The 12,437-nt window shown below is 38.1% G+C and overlaps 2 protein-coding genes across 3 annotated transcripts in view; both read right to left on the bottom strand.

The window, feature by feature from the left end:
• Positions 1–116: 116 nt before the first annotated feature.
• LOC124405006 (actin-related protein 3) lies at positions 117–2,641 on the bottom strand. Of its 2 annotated transcripts, XM_046879593.1 has the most exons (6): positions 2,400–2,641; positions 1,931–2,111; positions 1,424–1,738; positions 756–1,073; positions 457–675; positions 117–376 (listed from the first exon to the last, which is right to left on the bottom strand). In XM_046879593.1, the coding sequence occupies exons 1-6, from the start codon at positions 2,441–2,443 to the stop codon at positions 197–199; spliced, it is 1,257 nt and encodes a 418-aa protein (XP_046735549.1). In that variant the 5' UTR covers positions 2,444–2,641; the 3' UTR covers positions 117–196. The 2 variants fall into 2 exon arrangements, with proteins under 2 accessions (XP_046735549.1, XP_046735550.1); XM_046879594.1 differs by lacking the exon at positions 2,400–2,641 and having other exon boundaries at positions 1,424–1,727; positions 1,931–2,073.
• A 1,505-nt stretch (positions 2,642–4,146) lies between these two features.
• The window catches only part of LOC124404417 (glycosyltransferase 25 family member), a 36,074-nt gene continuing 27,783 nt past the window's right edge, over positions 4,147–12,437 (bottom strand). Inside the window, exons 6-10 of the mRNA XM_046878522.1 lie at positions 8,495–8,569; positions 6,673–6,730; positions 6,458–6,585; positions 5,539–5,742; positions 4,147–4,941 (exon numbers count right to left, since the gene is read on the bottom strand). Of these exons, the coding sequence (XP_046734478.1) occupies positions 4,773–4,941; positions 5,539–5,742; positions 6,458–6,585; positions 6,673–6,730; positions 8,495–8,569 (634 nt within the window). The 3' untranslated portion in view covers positions 4,147–4,772. The remainder of the gene's footprint in view (positions 4,942–5,538; positions 5,743–6,457; positions 6,586–6,672; positions 6,731–8,494; positions 8,570–12,437) is intronic.

The following is a 12,437-nucleotide window of genomic DNA, read 5'->3' as shown; positions in this document are numbered from 1 at the left end:
TTCATATTTATAAGTTATTTGAAACGAGAAAAGCAAACAATCTGATTTACAGATTAGATTCTCGATTTGTCACTCGATTTATTAAAATTAATATATTTATGTAAAAAAAAAACAAGGAAATCAATGAATTGCTTTATGGTTCGTGCGTATTTGAATCGACAGTTATTATCACATTGATCCGCTAATTACGGTTCAATTATGTCATAGCACCAAATACTGGATTATGACGACATATTCCAGGGCCGTACTCTTGGTAGGCAGCTTTTGTATGACAAACTTGATAGAATTCAGGAGTACTTGCTAACATGGATCCTCCAAACCACACGGCACATCGCTGCATGTGATGGGATATCACTTGGACGTCGATCGGCTTTGGCTGAAAGACATTGAAATGGAAAAAAGAATGCAACCTGCTTTTTCGTAGCAGAAAATTCAAAATAGTTCAGCGGTTTTTACCTTGAGATGACCACCACTAAGAGCTTCACTAAGCTTTAGCCTGGCATCAACAGTTCTCTTTATGTCACGCTGCAAACGTCTTCCAAAATCTCTGAACATCGTTGAACCTCCAGAGAGTACAATATTATGATACAATGGCCTCCTCACATCAATGGGGCAGTTCTGAATCACATTATCCACTATTTCACTCAAAGGTGTCGTGAAGTCTGGATTGGAGAACTAAAACGATAATTCTCTAGTTCAGTTTACAATCATATGTGACAATATCATTTCATTAACAGAGAAACAAGTTTTATCACCTCTGGATGAAAGAATATTTCAGGACCTAAAAATCTTTCATATCCAACGTCGACACCAAATGCTTGTTTTGTGACGCTGTTAAGTCCTTCGAATCGTTTAAGCCACTTAGTGGGATCACTGTCATACTTAGCAAATTCTTTGGCAATGTCAGGACAAATGTAGCAAAATTTTTCCTTTATCGCCTTTGCAGTTTCCAAGGACTGCTCTGGCGGTATGCCAATCTCACGCTCTCTCAAAAGACTTTGGATGAAGTAGGTAATGTTGCGACCTGCTATTGGGATGTGCTTGATGCAACTACCAATCACGTATCCTTCGGCCTAAGAACAAAAAAAATCGAAGTCTTGACGGCTAAACGAAGTTCAAAACAGAAGTAATGCATTTCAATGGCCCCTAGTAAAAGTCACTTAACTTTACAGAGGCTGGTTTTAAAAGACATATGGACACTGGCGTGATAATTATAATCCAAGTAATGCTACAACCCCGATGATAAAATATTTAAATCCTCTATATAGCACAGAAGATAATTCTTTTATCATCGGTGTCTGTAGAATTACTTGGATTATAATCATCGCGCCAAAGCTTACGTTGAATGTATCGCACCAGCCTCTCTAAAGTTGAGTGAATTTCATTAGGGGCGATCGATTTGTAGAAGCTTGCAAACACCTACCACAGGAATAACGTGTGTAACGCCATCGCCACTGTCCACAACAATTCCCGTCAGTATCCTGTCCTCGATATTCCTTGATGTCCAAGACGCGGCAAGGGCAAGAACAGCTTGTACGGCTATGTATAGTCCAGGTACGTTGAACGATTCAAACATAATCTCAGCGGTGTATTCTCTATTCTCTGGTGTGTTAAGAGGCGGCTCGGTGAGAAGAAAGTAGTGGTCCTCAGGCTCAGCTCTGAGATATTTAAAGATGCATTGCTCGAGGAATCTCTCCATCAGGTCCCAGTCTTCAACCAAGCCATGCCTGACAGGGTACTTGAAATTTTTTTCACAAAAATCATGTTAGTTGAAAAAATTATAAGAATGTTCAGAGTAGTATACATAAAAAAAAGGCCTGCTTATCAATATATGTGTGAGCATTGTAGGTATTTAATTTTTCATGTTGTCAACTGTTGCGGCAAATTGTAGCGTTCATTTAATTCATAAGAACCGATAACCGATGCTTACCTTGACTGCATATCCGGTAGCGTCAAAGGCTTCGTCGCCAATGAAAAAGTCCAAGTCTTCGACACCCTTGGTGACTCGTCTCGCAGAGTTGTCGCCTACCTTGGCTGTTTCCTTTATCGCTATTGCGGACGGTATTATAAATTGAGGTTCTTTGTTAGCAGCAAATCCCAGTTTAGTATACCTAGGAATCAAGGGTTTAGATTAAGGTTGGATAGCATTGAATCACATCTTGGATAGATACGTCATTGAGGATGATAATTGCACCGAGTAAATAATGGAGTGAGAGAATCCTGGAAGATCGTTTGCAAATCACAATTCAAGAAAAGTTTCGACCGCTTGTAGGTCGCGAGTTGATAAAAATCAGGGCGTGCATGGTCCGTAGGAAAATCGTGGTTAGTCAGAGGCTGACTGACTGGAGGATGTCAAAATGATCGGGCTCATTAACTTTTATACATACAAAAATACTTACCCAGTACCGACGTCGATAACGCACGCAGGAAGGCGTCCGGCCATTCTGTACACCTAATTTTTACTCTCACTGGATATTTGGAATCGTTTCACTGATAATATTCGGTACTTTTAAATGAAAAAAACCACACCTAATACGCGATAAAGACGGTGGGAGGGGGAATTGTATACTTGTCAAGCTCTCCTCGAGCCTGCCCAGAATGCGTCAACCGGCAAACTCAGTGAAATACTAGCTCTGGCATCGGCTCAGTTCCAGGCGCCATCTTGTCACTCGTTCACAAACTTCATGAACGATACTGTAGGTGGTACACAGGTTGCATATGATTAGGCGGACTGCAACATTCATTTTTAAATTTTCGAATATGAGCCTTCGGAACACGTGTATCTTTTTCTGAACCTTCTAACTCATGAATGGGGTTGATAACGACTGTACGCGTTTCTTGTTCGTAAAATTGTTCTACAAGCAATAATGAGACGCGTAAGTACAGTAGGGGATTCCTTATTTAGGGTATTGGCGAATTTTTGCCGCCCCATCCCCCAAATCAACTTCAAATAATTCGAAAACAATTGCCTAATTTTTTCAGATTTCTACCTCAACTGTGGGATAGTCAGCTTTGTGATCGAAGTTTCTTGTGGAAATAACGTGGGAAAAACTTGTTTCCTCGGTATATATTTTGTTGCAAGAGTAAAATTAATTGTCTCTACGTCCAGTTGAAAAATTATATTTATTTTGGGATATGTAAATGGGAACAATACGAAAATACGAAAAATGTCAATAAACCCCTAACAAAAACAGTGTTTGTAAAGGGTTTTCGTATATTTTTAAGCTGATTCAGATAATCAGTAATAATAAATTGAGGAATGAATCGTATAACTCATTCGACTGCAGTAGCGCAAAGGCAACGATGCACCGTTCGGTGTTTCTCACAAACATGAAAAAATAGCATGTATATTATACAAAGCCGCCAAGTTCAGGTAAAAAAAATAAAGTAAAGTTTTTTACGAAGCGTCCTAGTTCACGGAGAAAATTGCTTCAGTATATGTAATACATGGCTTTAGATAATTTATGTAACTATTGGCGCTCCAATTACGTAACAACACATCAAATATTTTGACTTGAGTAAAAAAAGGAATATTCACTTACTGCCACGAAACACCAAAAGCAGCTTTAGAGTGGGGTCATTAACAACCCTAGCTATTTTTTTAAATTGCTCTACGCAATGGCCAGCAAGCAGCTGATGCTACCGTCTGCCCGATAATATCAATTTTGAGCTTAGGCATGCAGTTTGAAAGTCGACTGGGGTCGTTTACGACTCCGTGCATGTATCCAGGGTTAAAAATTCACCCTTTCTAATGATAAGACGATCAAGTTTCGTCGATCTTCTAATCTTCTCCCGGTATCTCATAATTTCGCGGGAAATATCCCTAGGCTCCATGCTCTGCGAAGCAGAAAATGTTATAATCAGATATTCAATTCAATTCATTCAATTATAACAAATTCCACACAATTGACGGATTTCATATTAGATTTCGTGAAAGTGTTACCAGCAGTGGAACTCCGAATTTTAAAGGGATTAAGAGTTTTTCACCGTGGAGTGAAAATTTAATTTTACACGCATCGAGTGCTACGTATAAATTCGTTTTTCCCTGGCTTCACGTAGGATACGATAAGAAGATGCTGGAATATCAGGGAATATCATCAAGGCGATGGAACAAAATGACTTGATTTTTTATTTTTTTACATTTTTTTTCCGTCAGCATAAACATTCGATCACTTAAAAATTGGTAAAAAGTGTTCATAACCTACAGAAATATTTTGATCTATCAGTTTGATATAGATTACATTATGATATGGCAACATGCAATTTGTTATAAGACTACAGAGGATACCAATAGGTAAAATCACGAATAATTGACGCAGTACGTCGAGTATAAAAAATATAGGCGAATTATTTATACGTGCATGATAGGGTGGTAGACAATAGTAGTAATCTACGCAGGTATGCCTAATATCTGCGCATAGCACGAGTTTGAGATTGAAATGTATCACGACTGAAATGAATATCGCCCGAATAAAAAATACATCACAGTAATAATTTTAACAGAACACACGATTGAGTTTATTTTCAGACGAGGATTTTCGCACATAGAGCGATAATAATTAAAGGTATGAATTATCCAATTATCCATTTGCCTCGCGAGATCAAAAACCTTAATCATGGTAATCGAGCTGAAAGGAGAATAACAGACTGGAGCTAGAAGCCGCGAGTCTTACGGTCGTAAGTGAACGCAGATATTGGCAGGTTGCGTGATGCAACGGCGAAACGGGGATGTGGACGCCCCCTTACCCCTCTGGAATCGGCCTCACTCTAGATTATAGCTCTTCCCGAGTCTTGGTCCCCGGTAACGAGGTGATCACTGTAGAGTCCTCCGTGTCGCTGATGTAACCTTTTTCCCCGGTGTAATGCGTCGGATAGAGGAGAAGCGGGGCAGCTGAGAGGGCGACCAGATCTCTCTCAGGAAAATGACCCTTCCACGCAGTCCTAAAGTGTCGATCCAACAAACAAACTCGTTAATATTTAAACTACAAAAAATGGGAGGAAAAAAATTGGACGATTAAACGTCAACTCCGTGTGTTCTGGCTTAGCCGGAAGCGTGGACACCGGGATTCAATTTCGACTGTAATCAATATGAAAAAAGCGGCGCGGCCTGTTGGAGAATAAGTGTATGCATAGAAGTGGATGGGGAAAATCGAACAGACCTGTATGTTTTGCGCAAACGCCAATAAACACTGTGCCTTTTGTAAGGTAATCACAGGATACACAGGTGAAGTAATTAAATACACGTCACTGTTGTTAGTATTCTGTTGGCGTTCATTTTTTTTTCTCCTGCGCTATGAAAACCCTCCGGGCTTCCAATTTTCGGAGCCAGGGTAGCTTCTGCCTCTGCAAGTAGCTACCGGGGTGCTTGTTATGCATGGATACACGAATAAAATAATGAAGTTTCACCTGGATACTTGTAAGAAAATATAAGTATGCAGAGGTTGTCGAGAAAGTAAGTACGGCTCAACATCATCGTTATGAAAACATAACTGTAATTTTCGTAGACTGCGAAAAAGTCAAAATGTCTCAAATTGTTACCTGGGATGTTTGTCGAAGAGAATCGGCAGGTACTCGTCAACGGGAACCATGTTCTCAAGGGGCTTTGCTTCCAGCAGCTTCTCGGCTCCTCTCCTCGATAGTAGGTATCCCAGGGTCCAATAACTGTACCCGGCGAGGACGAGGTATCTGGACCCTTCAACCGGGGGCTCCTCTTGATCCTGAAGCCGTTTTCTGCCTAGATATCTGCACAGGAATGCGAGCTGGATTGTAATACTCCGAAGAACCACAACCACGTAGAATGGAGGGTATTTCCCGGGGGGAAAGGAGGTGCTACATCTGGAAAATGCTGAAATACTGTGAATATTCACTTTCGCAACTGTTATATTATTATATTGGTGACACAAAACCCGCGCAAACATGACAAGCGCCTCTGCTAGTCTGTCTTCTACATATTCACCTCGATGTCGAAAGAAGTAAAAAACCTGCTTTCTCAAGCTCATGTCAATTTTAATGAGTAGAGAAAATGATAAGCCGCGGTAGAAAAGGCAACGTCGAAGGGATCGGATTGCCGGTTATTTCTGCCGTCAAATTAGCGGCTGACAACTTGGAGGTAAATTTTCGGTGGTTGAATTTTCTTCTTTCCGCAATTTTAATAACGTGCACTAAAGGAAATCAAGTTATAAATTTGGTCAGTTCGAAAGACGGGAAAGGGGGGGGAGGGGGGGACGACACGACCGCGGCGAATGTGAGATCCGCAGATGAACCCGTCGTTGGCGGCCATCAATTACTTCACACCGCTAATTGCCCTGTATTATACCATAAGGTCAAATATTTGCTGACAGGTACCTAAGCTGGGGAATTGTGGGTGGCTCTGAGGGTGCGGCGAAATTAGTGATTGGCCGAATCGACCGGCTCGGTTCGGTTAAAAATGTGCTACCTAGGCATACACATAACTCACACCAAGTCCCAGTCTATCTTAAGCCGTTCAACCTCGCTCGTTACGAAGCTAACTTTTTGCCGGAAGTAGGGCTCGAACCGGATGTCGTCTTCGAGGACCATCACCCTGTCGTATCCGCTCTCCACCACCTGGTTGTTAAAGTTAAAACTTTTCTTAGTATTTCGCCTTGTGAAGACCGAGGCGTAGGATTTGGGGGGAGTTTAGGCTATTTTTACCTTCTTCCAGACTACGTAGTGGCTCAGAAAGCAGCCAACCTCGCCCATGGTCATCGGCCTGGAAAGAGAAACGGCTAGTGAATTTTTGCTAAATAAGCGCGATATAATACAATGGCATAAAGTTCGGCTGAAGGAAAAAAGGGGGTGGAATGGAACGGAATGGAATGGAATGGAAGAGGATGTCACGGGTCAGCGATCGTGGTTCAAGAAGCGAGACGAATGATTCATAATCGATCAATCTAAATTGTTTAGAAATAATTCTCCTGACGGGTGATAAGAGTACCAAATACACCGAATCCGTCAGCTTGAAGTTTCGCTGTCAAACATTCGTCTTTCGGCAAATTCGAAATAATACACACGATGATGGGAATCCGTAATACCTTACCCAGGTGAGAATAAAGTAAAAGCGTATCCCATAGAAACACTCGACTTCTCTGCTTCTCAGGATCTCTATTATTCATCCTTCGCAGGGTATGCGCAATCTTCTCATCGAAAAAGGCACAGGCATCTTAGCAAGCAGAAGTTTCGTGTGAAACGGGTTACGCTCAGTTCAACGTGAAGGAGAAAATTCCACGAAAATTCTTCTTTTGAATTAATAAGGATTCGTTATGGCCGTGACTAAACAAGATGGCGTCTAACGGTTCGATCAGCTGATCGTTTTCGTATTCATTTAGTTTCTTTCATTTCAGTTTCGTTTCAAAAGAGTTACGCTCAGTTCGACGTAAACAAGGAAATTCCACGACAATTCTTCCTTTCAATTAGTAAGGATTCCTTATGGCCGTGACTGAACAAGATGGCGCCTAACGGTTCGATCAGCTGATGGTTTTCGATAAATTACATAAATCCCGAGGTATAAAACAACTCGTGTTAGTCATCAGGCTCTTATTTAGTCGCAATAGATAAAAATCGAATTGGAAAAAAGACTAAGAAACGTCGATTTCACAATAAATATGACTTTGTTAACGTTCTTTAGACTTTTGGCTATCAGATCACGTCTTGGTTTCGACGTTTGCGGATCTCTGGATTTGATTTACCGATGAAATATTTCCGCGCTATAGTTATTTCGGGTAAAAAATAGCGACCTCCACAGTTTTTTTATTCTTCCATCACCGTAAAACGTGAGGTTATTTTTCGAACGTCATTCGTTCCAGTCCATTTCGAATATATATATTTGACAGATCTGAGACAGCAGAGGTTCGTCTGTCTCGTGTCTCGTTCACCGAGGTGTCTGCTTTCGTACGCTTTTCGGCCTGGGTGGTCTGGTGAAAAAATCGATTACCAAAAATCGTCGACAATACTGTCTAGCCCTGGTGTAAAAAAAAATTGTCCACCATTTTACGGAAACTGGGGTAAAATTTTTTTATTACAAAAAATGCCTCGTTTTTCACCCAGAGAAGAATTATTCAAATAAGTAAATATAACCGAAAATCCCAACGCAGTTGAACGAGATAATAGCACGAGCTGTGCGTGCAAGTGCGTGCAAATATGCATAAAGCGTGCGTAAAACGGCATGATCTATATATAATATAATCGCGGGTTTACACTTATAATGTCACCGAGCAGCCAGCTTATAATACTTCAGCGTCGTAAAGCGAGGGAGCTGAATGGTCGTCGGTAAAAATTAATACGTACGAACTCTAAATATGTGTGATTAAAAATAAAATAAAATTTTAATTTAAATTTAAATTAAAAAAAAAACAAAAACTTATCGATGATGATTAACGTTTTCTAGGTAAAATTTTTTGGAGATTGGTATCGGAAGAAATTGATATTTATACGATAAATTAATTTTCTATTGGATTATCAAACTGTAATAAAGTACCTTTTGTGATAGGGATCCGCGTACTCCGGCATCATTTTTACACCCCATTTTTTCAGAGAGCTTTCGTTCAGGGTTCTGGAACAAAACGAATAAAAATACATATCTTCATTAGTCATGCGTGATTCGTTTCCGCAATTACAAATTTATCCGTTTCCATATATGCTGGTTTAATTATCGAAATAATGTTGTCACCGTTTAATTTTCGTTGAAATTCAAAGATTTCAACGACGAACGTTATATATACGGATACTATAAATTAATATATCACTTATAGATACACACTCCACTCATTTCTCTACATATAAATATATACAATTTGTTTATTTATTTTTCACTTTTCGTCGGTAGCTCGTCAGCAATTATATACATATACGTATGTATACATACCTATATAGATCATCATATATACGATTACTCCTGCATGACGTATGCATATTTTGTACGTTGTATATATATATATATACATACATACATATACATACATATATACGTGTGCGTATCACCGTCTTGGGTGTAAACTGTACACGGATATAGTCTATAATATTGATTTACAATCTGCGTATACACAACCAGGCAATATAGACATACATACAACCATATGTATGCCTATACATATATACACGCAACACCATCCGACGTGTTATTATATACTTTACGATTGTGTACCAACGGCATGAGGCATCGTTTGACGCCTGGTATCATTTATTCGATATAAATCCTGCATGGGAAAGGGGGGGGGGGGGGGGGAGAGAAAAAGAAAAATGGTAGACGAAAAGCAAATAGGTAGAGTCATAAATTGACAAAAGTATTGGATAAAAATATTTTCAAACAAAAGAAAACGAGCCCCGTTGTTAGAGTATTTTTATATAAAATTAACGTAATATTATCTCTGCCTCGTAATAATTAGTGTTTTCCGAAAGTTTTTTTTTTTTTTTTTATCAACTAAGGAAAAAAAAAGAGGAGGAGGGGGGAGGGAGGGGAGGGGGAAGAAAAAAAGTAAGAAAGGAATCCGATGAACATTTTTCGTTCTCCATTAAGGCAAAAGGTGAATAAATAATATAATAAGTATAAGGGCATATTGAGAGTCCGAATTTTGCTCTGAATATTTATGACGGTTCGGGAAGAATCTTGACGCCTAATTCGATCTTCGAATACATGAATTTTAAACGGCTAATTGGATATTGAAATAAAAGATGTAAATTTTTATTTTACTAAGTAGATTATTCAAGGCAGGTTTCTCCGCGTTATTTTATTATTAATCAATTTATCCATAATTTAGATGTTAAAACAAATAAAACATTCGAATTTAACTACAAATGTTTCAGAGGGTTAGGAATATTAAGCGTATAAATATATATTGGAGATAAAACTTGTACACCCATTCGTTATTTTGAAAGGTAGTTTTGGACGAAATTATTAAATTTTCGAAATTTAGCTCGAAATAATTCGCGACGTCGCTGTTTTTGGTATTTAAAACTATAATAAGATGAACAGCAATTTTCTGTTCTGACTGCAAATACCCGACAGGTCTAAAGTACCGTAAATTCGTTTATTTTCGTCGCTCGATAATTAAGCTCACGGGGGGAGGGGAGGGGGGGGGGGGGAGGGGGAGGAGGGGGATAGAGATGGAGGAGTTCGAAGCGAAAGAATCCATTTGGAAGAATGTGCGAAGTGGAACCAAATCAAAAAGCAAACGAGAAGAGGAAAAAGGGAGGGAAACAATGGGGCAGAAATAACAAAAAACAGAAAATAGAAGCTCAAAGTAAACTCGGGGAGGTATTTTTTTTTTTTTTTTCCTCTTCTACCACTCATGTCGTGAAAAGTTTGAGAGAACCTCGATCTAAGTAAGAGGTGATTCTATAAACGACCGGAGAATGTAAATAATTATTCAAGTTTAAGTGTACCAAACTATTATTGTTAAACCTGCAGGCATTTGTTCGCGGGAAAAAAATACGAAGAAAATTTTCGATGTAAGAGATGAAATAAATGGCATATTTTTCGCTTTTTTGCGTATACTGTGAGAGAATTAGAAAAATAATTTATTAATTTTACTAAAAGTCAGTCCTGCGTGTATTACTGACTATTCGTCAATTAGCGAGGATCTCTTTAAAAAAAAAATGCAAACATACAAAATATCGGAATTATAAACAGAAGCTTGAATATATCGATGCTTCATTTATCAATCGCTTTAAAACGATCAGAAGTATAAAACGTTTTTCACGAATTAATATTAATAAAAAAAAAGTATCGATTTTTAGCCAACAAAAATCGATATTAACAAGCTTTTTTCTGATAACGTAATACGTGGCTTTCTGGTTTATAATTTTCTATTTTTTGTACGTATTACTGTATTCTGTTCCACAAGTATGAAAAGCGTGATGGAAATACGAGTCAGCGGCCGACGATAGGACTAAGACTATCATAATTTTCACTCGCAGAAAAAATAATTTCACTCGAAGATGATGCACGATACAGAAATGATGTAAGTTTCCTCTCGATATACTGAATTTTTTTCCAGAACGGCAGTCTCTCTTATACCTCCAGTTTACTACTGTAATAATTGTCAGCGCTTTGTTTGTTTTTTTTTTTTTTTTCTTCTTCTTCTTTTTCTCCAACGTCATTGACCCAATTCTCTATAAAAGTATTCCAAAATTTCTTTCAGACCGTTCCTCGTCAGCGTGGTTGAAAAATTTTCAAGCTTGAATTTCATGCTATGATAATAAAATAATGTGAGAAAAAAAAAAAAACACGAAAAAAAATATATATACATGTATAAAAAATAAAAAGAGGCACAGCTTGCGGGAATGAAAATTTTAAAATCGTATCACAGACTTCACGTAGGTATACGTACCTACAATAAATAAAATACATATAATATTATTGTACAGTATATAATTCATGCGTGAAAAAGTTCGTAGGTATAGATAATATGTATTATGTATGTATAGTTGAAATATTGATGATTCAAATCCTGCGAAGACGAATCGACCCGTGAAATTCTCATACAAATATATCATCTATTCTGGAGAGAATCAGCGATTTTAGAATTCAGTATCCCCCTCCGATACAGAATATATTATATACATATATATATATATATATACATATACATAATACATTAATACAAATATATTTACAGAGATACACATATATTTACGTATATCTATAGGGGAGGCTCGACGGTAGAAAGTTTCCTCTCTTCATTTCGTTTATTATTTTAAAATCCGGTTCAATGATATCAGATTCGCATTCAAACAGAATGAGGTTATTATAATGCACTTGTTATTCGTACCACTGATTTTACGATGAAAATTAATTATATTAGTACGAATAAAAAGTACAGACATGAATATTCTTTCATTCTATTATTAGTGTCGTTGTTGCTGTTGTTGGTTTGAATGTCGCATCGATGCATTATTGAAAAAAAAAAAAATTATTTATACTTTGAGATAGGAAAAATAGGATGACGGTGGTAGTGGCGGTTTGAAAAAAGAAAGAAAGAAAGAAAGAAAGAAAAAAAACGTAGTATACATATACATCTCCGAAGCATTTCGTAAATATCGCGTAATATCGTGGGAATATCTGAGATTATATTGCAAGCATTGAGGACGGGACGATAAGCAATTCGTAATATCTATCTTATAGGTACTACATATGTAGGTACGTATACCTATCGTGTGTATATCTAGAGAGCGTCTGCGCGCGTGCAGTTTCAGCTTCACTCACGGTTGGGTTATAAGACATGAACGGTAACGCCGTGAGCCATCGGGACCGAGCGCGGCAGTTCCGTATCACTGTTTGAATGAAAAGCATCTGAAGTATTATAGGGAAACTGAAACGTGCCAGAAGTAAAATAGGAAAGTGACTTATAAGATACGCCAAACCCCAACAATTATACCTGTTTCAAAAAAAAAAAAAAAAAAAAAAAAACATAATAATTATA

The sequence above is a fragment of the Diprion similis genome, chromosome 3, assembly GCF_021155765.1.
Source record: "Diprion similis isolate iyDipSimi1 chromosome 3, iyDipSimi1.1, whole genome shotgun sequence".
NCBI classification, from domain to species: Eukaryota; Metazoa; Arthropoda; class Insecta; order Hymenoptera; family Diprionidae; genus Diprion; species Diprion similis.
This window is presented reverse-complemented; position numbering and strand designations above follow the sequence as displayed.

What these genes read in the sequence shown, in the direction of transcription:
- LOC124405006 (XM_046879593.1), bottom strand. Translation starts at nt 2,443, where the DNA reads ATGGCCGGACGCCTTCCTGCGTGCGTTATCGACGTCGGTACTGG. An exon ending in TTACACACGTTATTCCTGTG is followed by an intron (nt 1,074 to 1,423) that starts GTAGGTGTTTGC and finishes TTTTGTTCTTAG; the next exon opens with GCCGAAGGATACGTGATTGG. An exon ending in TTAGTGGTGGTCATCTCAAG is followed by an intron (nt 377 to 456) that starts GTAAAAACCGCT and finishes AATGTCTTTCAG; the next exon opens with CCAAAGCCGATCGACGTCCA.